This window comes from Oncorhynchus tshawytscha, linkage group LG05 (assembly GCF_018296145.1).
Source record: "Oncorhynchus tshawytscha isolate Ot180627B linkage group LG05, Otsh_v2.0, whole genome shotgun sequence".
Lineage (NCBI taxonomy): Eukaryota > Metazoa > Chordata > Actinopteri > Salmoniformes > Salmonidae > Oncorhynchus > Oncorhynchus tshawytscha.
Window position 1 is genome coordinate 67,339,137 of NC_056433.1, and position 19,029 is coordinate 67,358,165.

Consider the following 19,029-nt stretch of genomic DNA (forward strand, 5'->3'; position numbering starts at 1 on the left):
TCCAAAGCAAAGGGATGAGGATGGAGAAATGTCACCACACTTAAATTCATAAATGGAGCTATGGTTGTAATAACTGGCACGCAAGGACTAAACATATTTTTAAGCTATACATTGTTTATTTACAAATGCATTGTTTGCAAGCAATCCCAATGTCAGCTCTGTCCCAGCAGGAGCCATGATTCCTGTGACGGAGTTCCGGCAGTTCTCAGAGCAGCAGCCACAGTTCCGGGTTCTGAAGCCCTGGTGGGATGTGTTCACAGACTACCTCTCTGTGGTCATGTTAATGATCGGAGTGTTCGGATGCACCCTACAGGTTAGTGCACAGACTACCTCTGTGGTCATGTTAATGATCGGAGTGTTCGGATGCACCCTACAGGTTAGTGCACAGACTACCTCTCTGTGGTCATGTTAATGATCGGAGTGTTCGGATGCAACCTACAGGTTAGTGCACAGACTACCTCTCTGTGGTCATGTTAATGATCGGAGTGTTCGGATGCACCCTACAGGTTAGTGCACAGACTACCTCTCTGTGGTCATGTTAATGATCGGAGTGTTCGGATGCACCCTACAGGTTAGTGCACAGACTACCTCTCTGTGGTCATGTTAATGACGGAGTGTTCGGATGCACCCTACAGGTTAGTGCACAGACTACCTCTCTGTGGTCATGCTAATGATCGGAGTGTTCGGATGCACCCGACAGGTCAGTAGCATCAGACAGCTTCAAAATCTCTTCCAATAAAGTATTTATGAACAAGCACTTGTTTCTATGAGGTGCATACGCATTCTAAACATTTTGTAGCATACGCCTATACCCAGAGGTCAAAACTGGTTGAAGTTATGTTTCAGATTTCTGGTTGTAATTATGTAATTTTAAGTTTAACTCTTGTAGTTCATATAGTCTGCCTTATGTTCTGTGTATAGTACAGTCATGTTTTTATAGAATATATTATGTATACTTCATCTGCTAGTACCACCTAGCTATAATTCGAGATATGTTGAAATGCTTAAATCAAGTCTTAAAGTGACTTGCTGAACAGCAGATATTAAAATAAATGGTAAATAAGAAGTAATTAGGGTGACAGCTCTAGACCTTTTATTGTGGCCGGTCCTGCAGTGACAAACAACCCAATGTTGGGTTCATGTTAATCTCACCCACCAGCGGGCTCTCTCTGGCGAGACATCTGGTTTCAGAGCGCCTCAGAACGGGACTTAAATGGCAGTCAATGGCAGGCCTGGAGAAAACATCTGCAGGTTTTAATTGGCTGATCTTTCACTCCAGCACCATCTAGAACCTCCCCCTCTTGGTGGATTTCAATGTGAGAGCATAGCAAGTAATGTGCTAAACAAGGAAGTGAGTTTGTGAATTTCAGAAAGTTTTCAAATAAAAACTTTATATCCCCGAACTAAGAATAAATTGGGCACTGCAAAAATAGTAGGTATGCTGTGATAGAACATTCATTTTGATGGGTGATTTTCATTTTTTATTTTTTATATTTTTTACTTCCCATCAATTCAAGCCTGGGGAGGAGGTTAGGTTCATATAAGCAGCAGTCTGGCTGGAGTTTACCAGCGGAAGGGGAAGAAATTTCTGCACTCCACAAACAAACACACAGAAACACACACAGACCACACCGTGCACCAAACATGGCCCCCACCACCTGCCCCACCTCCTCTTCATAAACACATGGGGAACACATGGGAGACACACGCCGGCCCCACCCCCTCTTCATAAACACATGGGGAACACACGCCTGCCCCACCCCCTCTTCATAAACAAATGGGATTTGTCCAAAATGGCACCCTATTCCCTATAGTGCACTGGTCAAAAGTAATGCAATAAATACAGAATAGGAGGCCATTTGGGATGTAGTCATGATTCCAGCTGCCCCATAACCTGTCACTTCTCTTCACCACTCTGATCAATTGGAGATGGTGGAGCTCGATCTGCCGATTCTGGGCTGCATCCCAAATTAACCCTATTCCCTAAGTAGTGACTTACTTTTGACCAGTGCCCATAGGGGCTCCATCTACAGTGGGGCAAAAAAGTATTTAGTCAGCCACCAATTGTGCAAGTTCTCCCACTTAAGATGAGAGAGGCCTGTAATTTTTATCATAGGTACACTTCAACTATGACAGACAAAATTAGGGGAAAAAATCCAGAAAATCACATTGTAGGATTTTTAATGGATTTATTTGCAAATTAAGGTGGAAAATAAGTATTTGGTCACCTACAAAGAAGCAAGATTTCTGGCTCTCACAGACCTGTAACTTCTTCTTTAAGAGGCTCCTCTGAAAGTCACTCAGTAAAATCCTACTTGAGTAAAAGTAAAAAAGCATTTGGTTTTAAATATACTTAAGTATCAGAAGTAAATGTAATTGCTGAAATATGCTTAAGTATCAAAAGTATAAACCATTTTAAATCCCTTATATTAAGCAAACCAGACAAGTTTTTATTTACTGTCAGCCAGGGACACACTCCAACACTCAGACATAATTTACAAACAAAGCATTCGTGTTTAGTGAGTCCACCAGATCAGATGCAGTAAGGATGACCAGGTATTTTATCTTTATGTGCGTGAATTACACTATTTTCCTGTCCTGCTAAGCATTCAAAATGTAACAAGTATTTTTGGGTGTCAAGAAAAATGTATGGAGTAGAAAGTACATTATTTTCTTTGGAATGTAGTGGAAAAAAGTACAAAAATATAAAAAGTACAGATACTCCAAAAAAAATTACTTTACACCACTGCCTGGGACCAGTTTGTCAAAACACCACCCATGTGATAACTTCCATTAGTTTATATTGGTGAACTGCAGCCTTGTCAAATAAGACAGTGTACTAGCTCTAATTAATACATTTCCTGCCTTTATGGGACTGCGTGTCTGAGTTTAGATTGGCAGAACCAGTGTTAACCTTCACCAAAGGGACATTTTAACAGAGAAGCCAATGAATAGCTCTACACGCTAGCTACCACATATAGGGAGAGAAGGGGGAGGGCAGAGAGAGACAGAGCAGGAGAATGAGTGAGAGTAAGAGAGGGGAGAGAGAGGGAAAGGGATAGTGAGAGAAAGTGAGCAAGATGAGAGATTGAGAGAGAGAGAGTATATATGGAGAGAAATAATTCTGCTGCTCCTCTCTCCAGAGATTATACTCAGCAGGCCTGACTGTGTTTCTCCTTTCCTTTCCTGCCCTGTACTGCTGCAGCACAACCAGGAGGCTAATTTCCTCTGTCCCATAAACCACATGTCACTGATCCTGATCTATGTAAAACCTTTCGAAGCTGAAGAAGAAAAAAATTAAATTTGTTTTTTCTCACTATAATTACATCACCACAACTTGGGTCCATGATTCATTTATGATCTCAATAGAAAAAAAATATCTATATGTTGTAAGTGTTTATAAAAGATGCAATGGCAGGTCAAAGCATAACAAATGAATTTTTTGGTACAGTATTGCATTAGAGTGAGTGTCTTCCTCTTCAGTCTGCGTTTGGCTAAAGCACTAATTGGTTATTTCCTGTCTGAGTCACATCTCTACCAGTGACGTCAGAGCAGAAAATGAGACATGGCCTGGTTTCCTGATAACAATGGAACTTAGGCTTACGAGTGTTTTTAACGATGCATCATTCCTACAACAGCTAAAGATGTAAAATGCGTTTCCCAAACACCACATAGAGAGAACGTTCGGTAAATGTGTCGTTAGACCATGTGTCGATACTGATAAAATCAAAAGAAAAGCAGCGCTGCTCTCGGATCAGCTTACTCCATTCAAATTTTCCCATAACATTAGATTTACGCTGCAATACTGATGACGGATCAGCTCCTAGAGATATTACCAGATATGGCTTCAAATATCGAGGCGGCTTATAATGCTTACCCAATAAGAATGCGCTAAATTACCGATCGGGGACATCCTTGTGCACATGTTACACATGCAATACACTGAGTCATAAATGACAGACCATAGCCTATTGTCAAAATAGAACTCAATTGATTGAACATACTGTAGAATTTATTTCAAAATGATTTGAAATATATAGGCCCATGTAACCTATTTATCTTCCTCTATGGGATTGGTGTCCCCTCCACTGGACGGTTGAGATAACGTAGTCTAATGTGATTATCATGAGGTTGTAATTAACAAGAACATTTCCCAGGACATAGACATACAGTATCTGATATGGGTAGAAAGCTTTCATTTGTGTTCATCTAACTGCACTGTCTAATTTACAGCAGCTATTACAATGAAAGAATACCATGAAATTGTTTGAGGAGAGTGCATAGTTATTGTCACGACTTCTACCGAAGTCGGTCCCTCTCCTTGTTCGGGCGGTGTTCGGCGGTCGACATCACCGGTCTTCTAGCCATCACTGATACATTTTTCATTTTCCATTGGTTTTGTCTTGTCTTCCTTCACACCTGGTTCCAATCCCATGAATTACATGTGTATTTAACCCTCTGTTTCCCATCATGTCCTGGTCGGAGATTCTGTAATAGCGTGTGTGTAGGTGGCAGGGAAGTCATGCGCAGGAGAATCGAACTTGGTATAAATGGAGTTGTCTAATAGACTTAACAAAACTCCATAACCAAAATTACAAGATAAATAAAAGTGGGGACAAGAGCCTGTCGCGCACCAATACATAATACACAAACATACAAACAATCTCCGACAAGGACATGATGGGAAACAGAGGGTTAAATACATTCAAACATTGTATAATCATCAGCACAACTGGACAGTTTTTCTGTTATGAGAACATTTGTCGTGACCTAACGAATGTTCTTGGAACTTTCACAGAAACAATTTTGGTTTACGGAGTTATTGTTTGTTCTTTGTCTTCTTTCAGGTGAGGCAGGACAAAATCATCTGCCTTCCCCAAAAAATGACCATGTACAACCAAACAATACTCTTACCAAATAAAACTGCTGTGCAGCCGGATGTGCACGAGATGATGGGCCGGAAAACTAACCTGGACTTCCAGCAGTATAGCTTCATCAACCAGATGTGCTATGAGAAAGCTCTGCACTGGTACGCCAAGTACTTCCCTTACCTAGTCCTCATACACACCCTCATCTTCATGGTGTGTAGCAATTTCTGGTTCAAGTTCCCAGGCTCCAGCTCTAAGATAGAGCATTTCATCTCCATCTTGGGAAAGTGCTTTGACTCCCCCTGGACTACTAGAGCTCTGTCTGAGGTGTCTGGAGAGAACCCAGAGGAGAAGGTATTGTTGGTATGTGTTTGTATGTCTTGTATGTATTTACTGTGTGTGGGTGTGTGCATGCGTAAAATTATGTTTTGTCCAGGACTAGGCTCAATCTGTATCCCGGAAAACAGTCCTATATTGTATATATTTGAAATAAAATGCATTAATCCATTCATTCATGAATTGATTCAAGGACATCAAGAAGAGTAGGGCGATCCTCAATGTGTCTGTAGAGGGGAACCTGGACAACCTGGAAAAGACCCAGTCCCTCAAATCCATCCCAGAGAAGATCGTAGTGGACAAGCCCACAGCCAGCGCTCTGGATAAGAAGGAAGGAGAACAGGCCAAAGCTCTATTTGAGAAGGTGAAGAAGTTCCGCCTGCATGTCGAAGAGGGGGACATCCTCTATGTTATGTATGTTCGCCAGACTGTTCTCAAAGTGTTCAAGTTCCTCCTCATCATCGCGTATAACAGTGCTTTAGTCTCTGAGGTGCAGATCACAGTGAAGTGCAGTGTGGACATACAGGACATGACGGGATATAAGCATTTCTCCTGTAATCACACCATGGCCCACCTGTTCTCTAAGTTGTCGTACTGTTACCTGTGCTTTGTGGCTGTGTACGGATTCACCTGCCTCTACACTTCCTATTGGCTCTTCTACCGCTCACTGAAGGAGTACTCCTTTGAATACGTGAGGCAAGAAACGGGAATCGATGACATCCCAGACGTGAAGAATGACTTTGCCTTCATGCTGCACATGATCGACCAGTATGATCCACTGTATTCCAAGAGGTGCAAAACCTTTTCTTAAATTAGACAATTGTAAATTCTTTCAAGTGATTCAGCTCTTTGTTGTTATTGATAAGTATGTAATGCCTCCAGTTATAAAATCAACTATTCATGTGCTAATGCATAGCTGCCCTCTGCTCCAACCCTTCGAAGGGGTTATTGTGTTACTATTTTTCCTTTAGTTTATTTAGCACATTTTTCAAACGTACTTTTTAAATACTCTGCATTGTTGGTTAAGGGCTTGTAAGTAAGCATTTCATGCTAAGGTCTACACTTGTTTTATTCAGCGCATGTGACAAATATGATTTTGATTTGAATAAAGCAGAAGAAAAGTTTCCATTGCACATCATTTTACATTGTTTTTTGGACAATAAAGTAATCTTATTCTCTCTTTCGGTCTCTCTCTCAGGTTCGCAGTGTTCCTGTCTGAGGTCAGCGAGAACAAACTGAAACAGCTGAACCTGAACCATGAATGGACGCCAGAGAAGCTGCGTCAGAGACTGCTGACCAACCACAATGACAGACTGGAGCTGCAGCTGTTCATGCTGTCTGGGCTCCCGGACACCATCTTCGAGGTGACAGAGCTCCAGTCCCTGAAGCTAGAGATCATCAACAACGTAACCATCCCAGCTTCCATCGCCCAGCTGGAAAACCTCCAGGAGCTGTCTCTGTATCAGTGTTGCTTAAAGATCCACACCACAGCCACTTCCTTCCTCAAGGAGAAACTCAAGGTATGCTTTTCTGGTAGTGAATTTGGTGTGGCATGGTTTTTTATTTCTCTTGACTTTGTATTCTATTTTTGTCTCGTACAGTATGTGGGTCAGCATTCCGGCTCAAACCACCCAGTTTATCATGTAGTATATACTATAGTAATTTCTGTAGTGTTTTGCGGACTGTAGTGTTTTTGATGACATTACTGTAGTATTTACTGTAGTGTTTTTGATGACATTACTGTAGTATTTACTGTAGTGTTTTTGGAGTCAAGTATTGTTATGAACCCAATAACTAGCCTATGGATATAGATGCACTCGCTTTGTCTAGAGGTCCTAGGCCTAGTTATAGGGTCTTCAAAAGTTATTCACACCCCTTGTCATTTTCCACATTTTGTTGTTACAAAGTGGGATTAAAATGGATTTAATTGTCATATTTTGTCAACGGTCTACACAAAATACGTGATAGAAGAAAAATTCTAACATTTGTAAAGATTTTTTTTTTTTGCCAATTATTCTTTTCAAAAATCAAGCTCTGACAAATTGGTTGTTGATCGTTGTTAGTTAACCACTTTGATTTGTAAGCAGATTTAAGTCAAAACTGTAACTCGGCCACTGATGAACGTTCACTGTCTTCTTGGTAAGCAACTACAATGTAGATTTGGCCTTGTGTTTTAGGTTATTGTCCTGCGAAAGGTAAATTAGTGTAACGGTTTTCTAGTGGTGATGAAAGAGAGTCGGACCAAACTGCAGCGTGTCGATTGCGATCCATGTTTAATATAACAAAGAACCACGAACTTACAAAAAAACAATAAACGAAACCGAAACAGCCTATCTGGTGCAAACTAACAACGAGTACACATAGGACACTAAGGACAATCACCCACGACACCCTCAAAGAATATGGCTGCCTAAATATGGTTCCCAATCAGAGACAACGATAAGCATCTGCCTCTGATTGAGAACCACTCCAGACAGCCATAGACTTTGCTAGACAACCCACTAAGCTACAATCCCAATACCACCACCAAAACCCCAAGACAAACACACCACAATTACAAAACCCCATGCCACACCCTGGCCTGACCAAATACATAAAGATGAACACAAAATACTTTGACCAGGGCGTGACAGAACCCCCTAAGGTGCGGACTCCCGAACGCACCTCAAAACAATAGGGAGGGTCCGGGTGGGCGTCTGTCCATGGTGGCGGCTCGGGCGCGGGACGTGGACCCCACTCATTTAATGTCTTAGTCCCCTCTCCCTTCGTCCCTGGATAGTCCACCCTCGCCGCCGACCATGGCCTAGTAGTCCTCACCCAGAACCCCACTGGACTGAGGAGCAGATCGGGACTGAAGGACAGCTCGGGACTGAGGCAGCTCGGGACTGAGGGGAAGCTCGGGAGTGAGAGAAAGCTCAGGAGTGAGAGGAAGCTCAGGAGTGAGAGGAAGCTCAGGAGTGAGAGGAAGCTCAGGAGTGAGAGGAAGCTCAGGCAGGTTGATGGATCTACCAGATCCTGGCTGGCTGGTGGTTCCGGCAGATCCTGGCTGACTGGCACTTCTGGCGGATCCTGGCTGACTGGTGGGTCCTGGGAGACTGGCGGATCCTGGCTGACTGGCGGATCCTGGCTGACTGGCGGATCCTGGCAGACTGGCGGATCCTGGCTGACTGGCGGATCCTGGCAGACTGGCGGATCCTGGCAGACTGGCGGATCCTGGCAGACTGGCGGATCTAACTGATCCTGGCAGACTGGCGGATCCTGGCCGACTGGCAGATCCTGGCCGACTGGCAGATCCTGGCCGACTGGCAGATCCTGGCTGACTGGCAGATCCTGGCCGACTGGCAGATCCTGGCCGACTGGCAGTTCTGGCGGATCCTGGCAGACTGGCGGATCCTGGCAGACTGGCGGATCCTGGCAGACTAGCGGATCCTGGCTGACTGGCGGATCCTGGTTGACTGGCACTTCTGGCGGATCCTGAAAGACTGGCGGATCCTGGCTGACTGGCGGATCATGGACTGGCGGATCCTGGCTGACTGGCGGATCCTGGCTGACTGGCGGATCCTGGCTGACTGGCGGATCCTGGCAGACTGGCGGATCCTGGCTGAATGGCGGATCTAACTGATCCTGGCCGACTGGCGGATCCTGGCCGACTGGCAGATCCTGGCCGACTGGCAGATCCTGGCTGACTGGCAGATCCTGGCCGACTGGCAGATCCTGGCCGACTGGCAGTTCTGGCGGATCCTGGCAGACTAGCGGATCCTGGCTGACTGGCGGATCCTGGTTGACTGGCACTTCTGGCGGATCCTGAAAGACTGGCGGATCCTGGCTGACTGGCGGATCATGGACTGGCGGATCCTGGCTGACTGGCGGATCCTGGCTGACTGGCGGATCCTGGCCGACTGGCAGTTCTGGCAGATCCCGGCTGACTGGCGGATCTGGAAGAGTCTGGTTGACTGGCAGATCTGGAAGAGTCTGGTTGACTGGCAGATCTGGAAGAGTCTGGTTGACTGGCAGATCTGGAAGGGTCTGGTTGACTGGCAGATCTGGAAGAGTCTGGTTGACTGGCAGATCTGGAAGAGTCTGGCTGACGGGCAGATCTGGAAGAGTCTGGTTGACTGGCAGATCTGGAAGAGTCTGGCTGACTGGCAGATCTGGAAGAGACTGGCTGACTGGCAGATCTGGAAGAGTCTGGTTGACTGGCAGATCTGGAAGAGTCTGGTTGACTGGCAGATCTGGAAGAGTCTGGTTGACTGGCAGATCTGGCGGCGCTGGGCAGCCTGGCGGCGCTGGGCAGACTGGCGACGCTAGGCAGACTGGCAGTGCTGGGCAGCCTGGCGATGCTGGGCAGACTGGCGACGCTGGGCAGACTGGTGACGCTGGGCAGACGGGGGGCACTGGCGGCGCTGGGCAGACTGGCGATGCTGGGCAGACTGACGGCGCTGGGCAGACTGGTGATGCTGGGCAGACTGGCGGTGCTGGGCAGACTGGCGATGCTGGGCAGACTGGCGATGCTGGGCAGACTGGCGATGCTGGGCAGACTGGCGATGCTGGGCAGACTGATGGCGCTGGGCAGACTGGCGATGCTGGGCAGACGGGGGGCACTGGCGGCGCTGGGCAGACTGGCGGCACTAGCTGCTCCATATAGGCTGACAGCTCTGGCGGCTTCTTACAGACTGACCGCTCTGGCGGCTCCGTGCTGACTGGCAGCTCCTTGCAGACTGGCAGCTCCTTGCAGACTGGCAGCTCCTTACAGACTGACAGCTCCGTGCAGACTGACAGCTCCGTGCAGACTGACAGCTCCGTGCAGACTGGCTGCTCTGGCTGCTTCATGCAGACTGACAGCTCTGGCTGCTCCATGTAGACTGGCTGCTTCATGCAGACTGGCAGTCGACTCGGGCTGCTTCATGTAGACTGACAGCTCTGGCTGCTCCATGCGGACTGACAGCTCTGGCTGCTCCATGTAGACTGACTGCTTCATGCAGACTGGCAGCTCGGGCTGCTTCATGTAGACTGACAGCTCTGGCTCCTCCATGCAGACTGACAGCTCTGACTGCTCCATGCAGACTGACAGCTCTGGCTGCTTCATGCAGACTGGCAGCTCTGGCTGCTCTATGTAGACTGGCTGCTTCATGCAGACTGGCAGCTCGGGCTGCTTCATGTAGACTGACAGCTCTGGCTGCTCCATGCGGACTGACAGCTCTGGCTGCTCCATGCAGACTGACAGCTCTGGCTGCTCCATGCGGACTGACAGCTCTGGCTGCTCCATGCGGACTGACAGCTCTGGCTGCTCCATGTAGACTGGCTGCTTCATGCAGACTGGCGGCTCGGGCTGCTTCATGTAGACTGACAGCTCTGGCTGCTCCATGTAGACTGGCTGCTTCATGCAGACTGGCAGCTCGGGCTGCTTCATGTAGACTGACAGCTCTGGCTGCTCCATGCAGACTGACAGCTCTGACTGCTCCATGCAGACTGACAGCTCTGACTGCTCCATGCAGACTGACAGCTCTGACTGCTCCATGCAGACTGACAGCTCTGGCTGCTTCCTGCAGACTGGCAGCTCTGGCTGCGCTGAACAGGCGGGAGACTCCTGCAGCGCTGTGTCGGAGGAAGGCTCTGGCTGCGCTAAACAGGCGGAAGACTCCGGCAGCGCTGTAGAGGAGGAAAGCTCTGGCTGCGCTGAACAGGCGGGAGGCTCCGGCAGCGCTGTAGAGGAGAAAGGCTCTGGCTGCGCTGAACAGGCGGGAGGCTCCGGCAGCGCTGTAGAGGAGGAAAGCTCTGGCTGCGTTAAACAGGCGGGAGACTCCAGCAGCGCAGGAGAGGAGAAAAGCGCTGGCTGCGCTGAACAGGCGAGGCACACTGTAAGCCTGATGCGTGGTGCTGGCACTGGTATGCCGTGCATGCTATGCCAAGCCCACACCTTTCTCTCTACTCTGTCCAATACATCCTCCACACTCTCAGACTCAGCACTCTGCTTCGCCGACAGCTCCAATTCCATCCATGGCTCTGCCCAGGGTCCTTGTCCGTCAAGGATCTCCTCCCAAGTCCATTTATCCAAAGAGTGCAGCCTCTCCCAATGCTGCTGCTGCTGCCTCTGTTGCTTCTCCTGCTGCTGCCTCTGCTCCTGCTGCTGCCTTTGCTGCTGCTGCTGTTGCTCCTGCTGCACCTGTCGCTTCTCCTGCTGCTGCTGTTGCTGCTGCCTCTGTTTACCACGCCGCTTGGTCCTTGGTTGGTGGGTGATTCTGTAACGGTTTTCTAGTGGTGATGAAAGAGAGTCGGACCAAACTGCAGCGTGTCGATTGCGATCCATGTTTAATATAACAAAGAACCACGAACTTACAAAAAAACAATAAACGAAACCGAAACAGCCTATCTGGTGCAAACTAACAACGAGTACACATAGGACACTAAGGACAATCACCCACGACACCCTCAAAGAATATGGCTGCCTAAATATGGTTCCCAATCAGAGACAACGATAAGCATCTGCCTCTGATTGAGAACCACTCCAGACAGCCATAGACTTTGCTAGACAACCCACTAAGCTACAATCCCAATACCACCACCAAAACCCCAAGACAAACACACCACAATTACAAAAACCCCATGCCACACCCTGGCCTGACCAAATACATAAAGATGAACACAAAATACTTTGACCAGGGCGTGACAATTAGTCTTCCAGTGTCTGGTGGAAAGCAGACTGAACCAGGTTTTCCTCTATGATTTTGCCTGTGCTTAGCTCCATTCTGTTTTTGTTTTTTATCCTGAAAAACTCCCCAGTCTTTAACGCTTACAAGCATACCCATAAAATGATGCAGCCACCGCTATGCTTGAAAACATGGATTGGTACTCAGTAATGTCTTGCATTGGATTTGCCCCAAACTTAACACTTTGTATTCGGCACAAAAAGGGAATTGCTTTGCCACATTTTTTGCAGTATTAGTTTAGTGCCTTGTTGCAAACAGGATGCATGTTTTGGAACATTTGCATTCTGTACAGGTTTACTTCTTTTCGCTCTGTCAATTCGATTAATATTGTGGAGTAACTACAATGTTGTTGAACCATTCTCAGTTTTCTCCTATCACAGCCATTAAACTCTGTAACCGTTTTAAAGTCACCATTGAGTGGTTTCCTTCCTCTCAGGCAACTCCGTTAGGAAGGACGCCTGTATCTTTGTAGTGACTGGAAGTATTGATACGCCTAGCAATAGGTGCCCTTTTTTGCGAGGTATTGGAAAACCTGGCTGGTCTTTGTGGTTGAATCTGTGTTCGAAATTCACTGCTCGACTGAGGGAACTTACAGATAATTGTAAGTGTGGGGTACAGAGATGAGGTAGTCATAAAAAAATAATGTTAAACACAATTATTGCCATGCAACTTATTTTGTGACTTGTTAAGCATGTTTTTACTCGTGAACTTATTAAGGCTTGCCATAGCAAAGGGGGTATATACTTATTGACTCAAGACATTTCAGCTTTTCATTTTTTATTAATTTGTAAAAAATGTAAAACATAATTTCACTTTATGGGGTATTCCAGTGACCAAAACATACTTTTATCAAGTTCATATTCAGGCTGTAACACAACAAAATGTGAGAAGTCAAGGGGTGTGAATACTTTCTGAAGGCACTGTACAAGGTCTGTAACCTGAAGGAATATGTGCATCTATGTGAGTAATCAGCGTATGCGCCTCGGTGTTGAATGTACACTACCGTTCAAAAGTTTGGGGTCACTTAGAAATGTTCTTGTTTTTGAAAGAAAATCATATTGATCAGAAATACAGTGTAGACATTGTTAATGTTGTAAATGACTATTGTACCTGGAAACGGCAGATTTTTTATGGAATATCTACATAGGCATACAGAGGCCCATTATCAGCCACCATCACTCCTGTGTTCCAATGGCATGTTGTGTTAGCTAATCCTAGTTATTCATTTTAAAAAGGCTAATTGATCATTAGAAATCCCTTTTGCAATTATGTTAGTACAGCTGAAAACGGTTCCCCTGATTAAATAAGCAATAAAACTGGTCTTCTTTAGACTAGCATCAGCATTTGTGGGTTTGATTACAGGCTCCAAATATCCAGAAACAAAGATCTTTCTTCTGAAACTCGTCAGTCTATTCTTGTTCTGAGAAATGAATGTGCGAGAAATTCCCAAGAAACTGAAGATCTCATACAACGCTGTATACTACCTTCACAGAACAGAGCAAACTGGGTCTAATTAGAATAGAGAGGAGTGGGAGGCCCCGGTGCACAACTGAGCAAGAAGACAAGTACATTAGTGTCTAGTTTGAGAAAGACTCCTCACAAGTCCTCAACTTGCAGCTTCATTAAATAGTACCCGCAAAACACCAGTCTCAACATCAACAGTGTAGAGGCGACTCAGGGATGCTTTTAAAATTCAACATTTGTGTACAATTTATACTTAAAATATCAAAGGGACTCAAAAGGCACTCAATTAATTGGAACAACCCATGTGTATTTTGTCTGCTGTTGTCGTTGACATTTAATTTCCACACAGGGATTAATGAAGTATCTATCTATCTCTATCTAAGGTGCTCAGGGTAAAGTTTGATGACAGCAGGGAGCTGCCTCATTGGCTGTACCACCTGCGGAATCTAGAGGAACTCTACCTCATTGGCTCATTGAGTCCTGACGCTTCGAAGAATGTGGGTCTGGAGTCCCTGAGGGAGTTGAAGCACCTGAAGACACTCTCGCTCAAAAGTAACTTTACAAAGATCCCCCAGTCCATCGTAGATGTGTCCAGCCACCTGCAGAGGCTGTACATCTACAATGATGGCACCAAGCTGGTGATGCTCAACAACCTGAAGAAAATGGTGAACTTGACTGAATTGGAGCTGGTGCACTGTGACCTGGAACGCATCCCACATGCTGTCTTTAGCCTCACGAACCTACAGGTATGATATACCATACTATGACTGCCTGATATGATCGTCTACAGTGTCTCAAAACTCTGAGTAGTCAGCCTACAGGCGTGATTTACTATAACTGCCTGCTATGATTGCATAGTGTCACACAAAAAAATATATGTTTGGCCAATTGCTGTAATTTTGTGGAATGACACTTATAATAAAAATGTTTTACTCTTAACTCTACAGGAGTTGGACCTGAAGGAAAACAACCTGCGCTCCATTGAGGAGATAGTCAGCTGCCAGCACCTCCACAAGCTGACGTGCCTGAAACTCTGGCACAACAGTATCTGCTACATCCCTGAGCACATCAAGAAGCTTGGCAGCCTGGAGCGCCTCTACTTCAGCCACAACAAGATAGAGATCTTGTCCCCGCACCTGTTCTTATGCAACAAGCTTCGTTACCTGGACCTGTCCAACAACGACATCCGGTTCATTCCGCCGGAGATCGGCGTCCTACAGAGTCTTCAGTATTTCTCTGTCACGTGCAACAAGATCGAGAACCTCCCAGACGAGCTCTTCTTTTGCAAGAAGCTCAAAACCCTCAAGCTGGGCAAGAATATGCTGTCTTTGCTCTCACCAAAGATCTCATACCTGGTTCTATTGACACACCTGGAACTGAAGGGCAACCATTTTGAGCTCCTACCTCCAGAGCTGCGATTCTGCCGAGCGTTGAAGCGTGGCGGCCTAGTGGTAGAGGACGTCCTGTTTGAAACCTTGCCTTCGGATATCAGAGACAAAATGAAGGCTGAGTGAAATGCTTTACAGTATCTATGCAAAAGGCCCTGCCATACACTAGCTTCCTGTCCAGGGGGTGTACTTTCACATCAAGCTGCCTTACATAAACAGGAGATTGGCTTCTGCCATATGGGTCATTGGACAAGCCAATTTACATGTCTGTGCAAAAATAAAATGCCAATCTTGTCTTAATCTGACAATCATAGTCGACCAAAATGGTAGATTTTACTGTATACTTAGCTCATCATGATCAAACTCTTAAAAACTATACCCTCAGTTCGTAATGGGGAACAGTTATGATATTCATTGGTGTATGTTTTTGAGTATTATGTCTAAGTGTTGCTATATAACAGAAGGAAATATGGCTTTATGTTGTAAGTTAATGGTTCTTAACAATATAATTAGTCACAGGCAAGGTATACGAAGCCCTGGTACCAGCCTATTTGTGCCAGAGGACAACAAATGCCCACTTTCATTGAAGCCACGGAAGTTCATGGCTGACTGCAGTTTTGCAGGCATTGATAGCAAAAAACAGGATCCCCGTTATAGTGAATGAAAAAATGTCAATCTTCGTGGTCAATGCGCTATTGCATCTTCACATAGGAATGAATGGTGTCATGTGATGAATGTCTTTGTCCATTCATATATACAGTCATTGATTTGTGCTAACATTCGACTGCTTGTACTTGGAATGTTTTGGAAGACATGGAGTGGCAAGGAGTGGAATGATAGCATAAACAGATATGGGACCAAGCTAAGGTATACTGTCCATCAGATGATATCAATTACTAGATTGCTTGTTCTTGTATTTATTACACTGTAATGTATTGTGCAGTTTGTCTAACATGCTTCATTCAACATAAACTGGATGGATTGCAGGCTTACAATCAGAAAATTAGAATGCATACTAGAATGGAAATCGTTAAGAATTCTCTAGTCTGTGGGGTAAAAGTGGAGAGAAGCATTCAAGGCAGTTGTGTCCTCTAGCCATCTCTATGGTCACTTGAGGACAGATGGCATTCATGACAGGTGTGCCCTCTAACCAGCTCTATGGCCAGGTACAAAAACGGGCAGGTTTGAGGGCACCTCTTTTCTATTCCGGCAGAGAAGCTAAACATCCCACACCCACATTTTTCCTGATCTAGGTGGGGCCACTCTGGTCTACTTATTGCCCTCACCCTGCGGAAGGGGTGCCCCAGAGACTAGGGAAAGGAGATATCTTACACGCTTTTTTTTTTTGGTCGGGGAGGGTGGAGCGAGTGGGATAGGGGACAATAAGTAGACCAGCGACAGTTGTTCCCTCTCATGTGAGCCTGCCCGATATTATAGAGGCAGTGAGCTCACACTGGAAAGCATGCTTAAAGTATTTTTAGCATATTTGAGCATATTAGCGTATGTGCTACTGTGCATCTGCTGGTATAGTGTGAATATCTTTTGAATGCATCAATGTTAACTCTTTAGGGACTATTGTGATGAGTCCAAAGACCAACATTGGAGTGAATCTGACTTTTGTCTGAGAATATTTTTTGATGATAAGTGTTACATAGTTAATTGTTAGTAGTTTTTGATAAAATACTGCATTTATTAGTGGGTCTTATGCTTGTGGAAGGCTTATATTGAGCCTAAATATAATTTTGCTGACTGTTTAAAATGCAGTGTATTTTACCATTAATACAACAAAGCATATTTAGAGAAAACATTTTTTTAAATTGAAAGATATATACATCGGAAATCACCCACAAGTTTTTTAAAAATCGAGATATAATTTTTAGGCCATGCCCAGCCCTAACTTCAAGTAGTAGAAGAAGAAAATGTACTACTTCAAAATGGAGATACCCTCAATGGCGCTGCCCATAGTCCACTCTTCAGTACATGACACACTCACATCAGGCAAGGATGCACAGGATTCTTGGAGGCAGAAAGACCCCATTGTCAACTGCGCCCATTTTTGTTTATAAGTAATATCTTGATTTACGTCTAAACAAAAACCCTACTTTGGGTTCTTGTATACTTACAATGTTGTTTTGATTATTGCATGAGCAGTCGTTAAGATTATATTTGTTTGTGACCTTTGCAAAAATACCTATTTGGATCCAGCAGTTGTTAGCTAGAATGCTAACACCCATTTTACTGGTTGAAGTTGAGCTTTTTAAGTATAATGCAGTTTTTACGTTATATTAAGCAAGACATTCATACGAGTCTTAAAATCTAATTTTAATCTTAAAGTAGTCTGAAATGTACTCATAAGCAACATGTAAATGGAGGCTTCTTTTGCTGGTGCTCTATGAGAACTCCCCCGTGTTCTGCAACCAATATAATAAATGGTGGGTTATATTTTTCCTTTTGGAAATGTTTTTTGCATATCCCAACTCTCCCTGATACACCCTCGGAGAGTGGGGTTATGGCCATTATCAACGGCGACCCTGGCGCAATTAGGGTTAAGTGCCTTGCTCAAGGGCACATCCACAGATTCTTTTCACTTTCTAGGTTCGGTTACCCTTGTGCAGCAATGTTTGCAAACACAGAAAGGATTCTGTTCTCTCACAGACGACATAATGGGATCTACAATGTTTCGTCCTCTAACTATCTCTATGGTACCAACACCAAGTAACGTAACCATTTTGATTAATTTATCTGTTTTTTCTGTTACATGTAGTTGCTAATTGACACACCTTAAATCACTGTACACACCTTTTGAGCATTTGTTTATATTATGCTAATTAAGGCCTCTTTTTTGTGGCTATTGCATTGCTGCTTGAAATATTTTCGTGAGCTTTATATTGTTTGATTGCCTGCCATATGCTATCCTATGTAGCCACCGCTAGCTTGCTCTAGCTTTTGTCTTCTATGCTATTGCAGCCTCTTGGCCATGAGATTTGTTGCATTACTGCACTAATTATGTATAACTTTACTCATTTACATTGTATTTGTATATTGTCATTGCATTGATATTCATATTATACAAGTTAACAGCCACATAATTATGCACATTATTGCGTGTTATTATTTGTACCTTTTTACTTTTGTAGATAAACCACACATACCTACCTACCAGTAACTCGAGATCTCGGGGCTATAAGATTCCGTCATTTTGGTTCAAATAAACTCAGCAAAAAAAGAAACGTCCTCTCACTGTCAACTGCTTTTATTTTCAGCAAACTCAACATGTGTAAATATTTGTATGAACATACGATTAAACTGAGTTAAACAAGTTCCACAGACATGTGACTAACAGAAATTGAATAATGTGTCCCTGAACAAAGTGAGGGTCAAAATCAAAAGTAACAGTCAGTATCTGTTGTGGCCACCAGCTACATTAAGTACTGCAGTGCATCTCCTGATGGACTGCACCAGATTTGGCAGTTCTTGCTGTGAGATATTACCCCACTCTTCCACCAAGGCACCTACAAGTTCCCTGACATTTCTGGGGGGAATGGCGTTAGCTCTCACACTCCGATCCAACAGGTCCCAGACGTGCTCAATGGGATTGAGATTCGGGCACTTCGCTGGCCATGGCAGAACACTGACATTCCTGTCTTGCAGGAAATCACGCACAGAATGAGCACTATGGCTGGTGGCATTGTCATGCTAGAGGGTCATGCCAGGATGAGCCTGGGAAGAGGATGTCTTCCCTGTAACGCACAGCATTGAGATTGCCTGCAATGACAACAAGCTCAGTCCGATGAGATGGTGACACACCACCCCAGACCATGACGGACCCTCCAACTCCAAATCGATCCCGCTCCAGAGTACAGGCCTCGGTGTAACGCTCATTCCTTCAACGATAAACGCAAATCCGACCATCACCCCTGGTGAGACAAAATCGCGACTCATCAGTGAAGAGCACTTTTTGCCAGTCTTGTCTGGTCCAGCGATGGTGGGTTTGTGCCCATAGGCGATATTGTTGCCGGTGATGTCTGGTGAGAACCTGCCTTACAACAGGCCTACAAGGCCTCAGTCCAACCTCTCTCAGCCTATTGTGAACAGTCTGAGCACTGATGAAGGAATTGTGCATTCCTGGTGTAACTCGGGCAGTTGTTGTTGCCATCCTGTACCTTTCTCCCAGGTGTGATGTTCGGATGTACCGATCCTGTGCAGGTGTTGTTACACGGCGGCAGGGTAGCCTAGCGGTTAGAGCGTTGGACTAGCAACTGGAAG

At 45.2% G+C, this 19,029-nt stretch overlaps 1 protein-coding gene across 6 annotated transcripts in view; it reads left to right on the forward strand.

Annotated features, from left to right (window-relative positions):
* The window catches only part of LOC112251171 (volume-regulated anion channel subunit LRRC8C-like), a 41,729-nt gene extending 23,645 nt beyond the window's left edge, over nucleotides 1-18,084 (forward strand). For 2 of the 6 annotated variants that reach the window (XM_024421972.2, XM_024421974.2), the window contains exons 2-7: nucleotides 168-313; nucleotides 4,848-5,231; nucleotides 5,398-5,996; nucleotides 6,403-6,724; nucleotides 13,759-14,121; nucleotides 14,323-18,084. In XM_024421972.2, coding sequence (XP_024277740.1) covers nucleotides 176-313; nucleotides 4,848-5,231; nucleotides 5,398-5,996; nucleotides 6,403-6,724; nucleotides 13,759-14,121; nucleotides 14,323-14,889 — 2,373 coding nt within the window. In that variant the 5' untranslated portion in view covers nucleotides 168-175 and the 3' untranslated portion in view covers nucleotides 14,890-18,084. Of the gene's footprint in view, nucleotides 1-167; nucleotides 314-516; nucleotides 572-4,847; nucleotides 5,232-5,397; nucleotides 5,997-6,402; nucleotides 6,725-13,758; nucleotides 14,122-14,322 lie in introns of those variants that run through there. The other 4 variants (XM_024421971.2, XM_024421973.2, XM_024421975.2 and 1 more) reach the window with 3 other exon arrangements.
* Nucleotides 18,085-19,029: the final 945 nt, after the last annotated feature.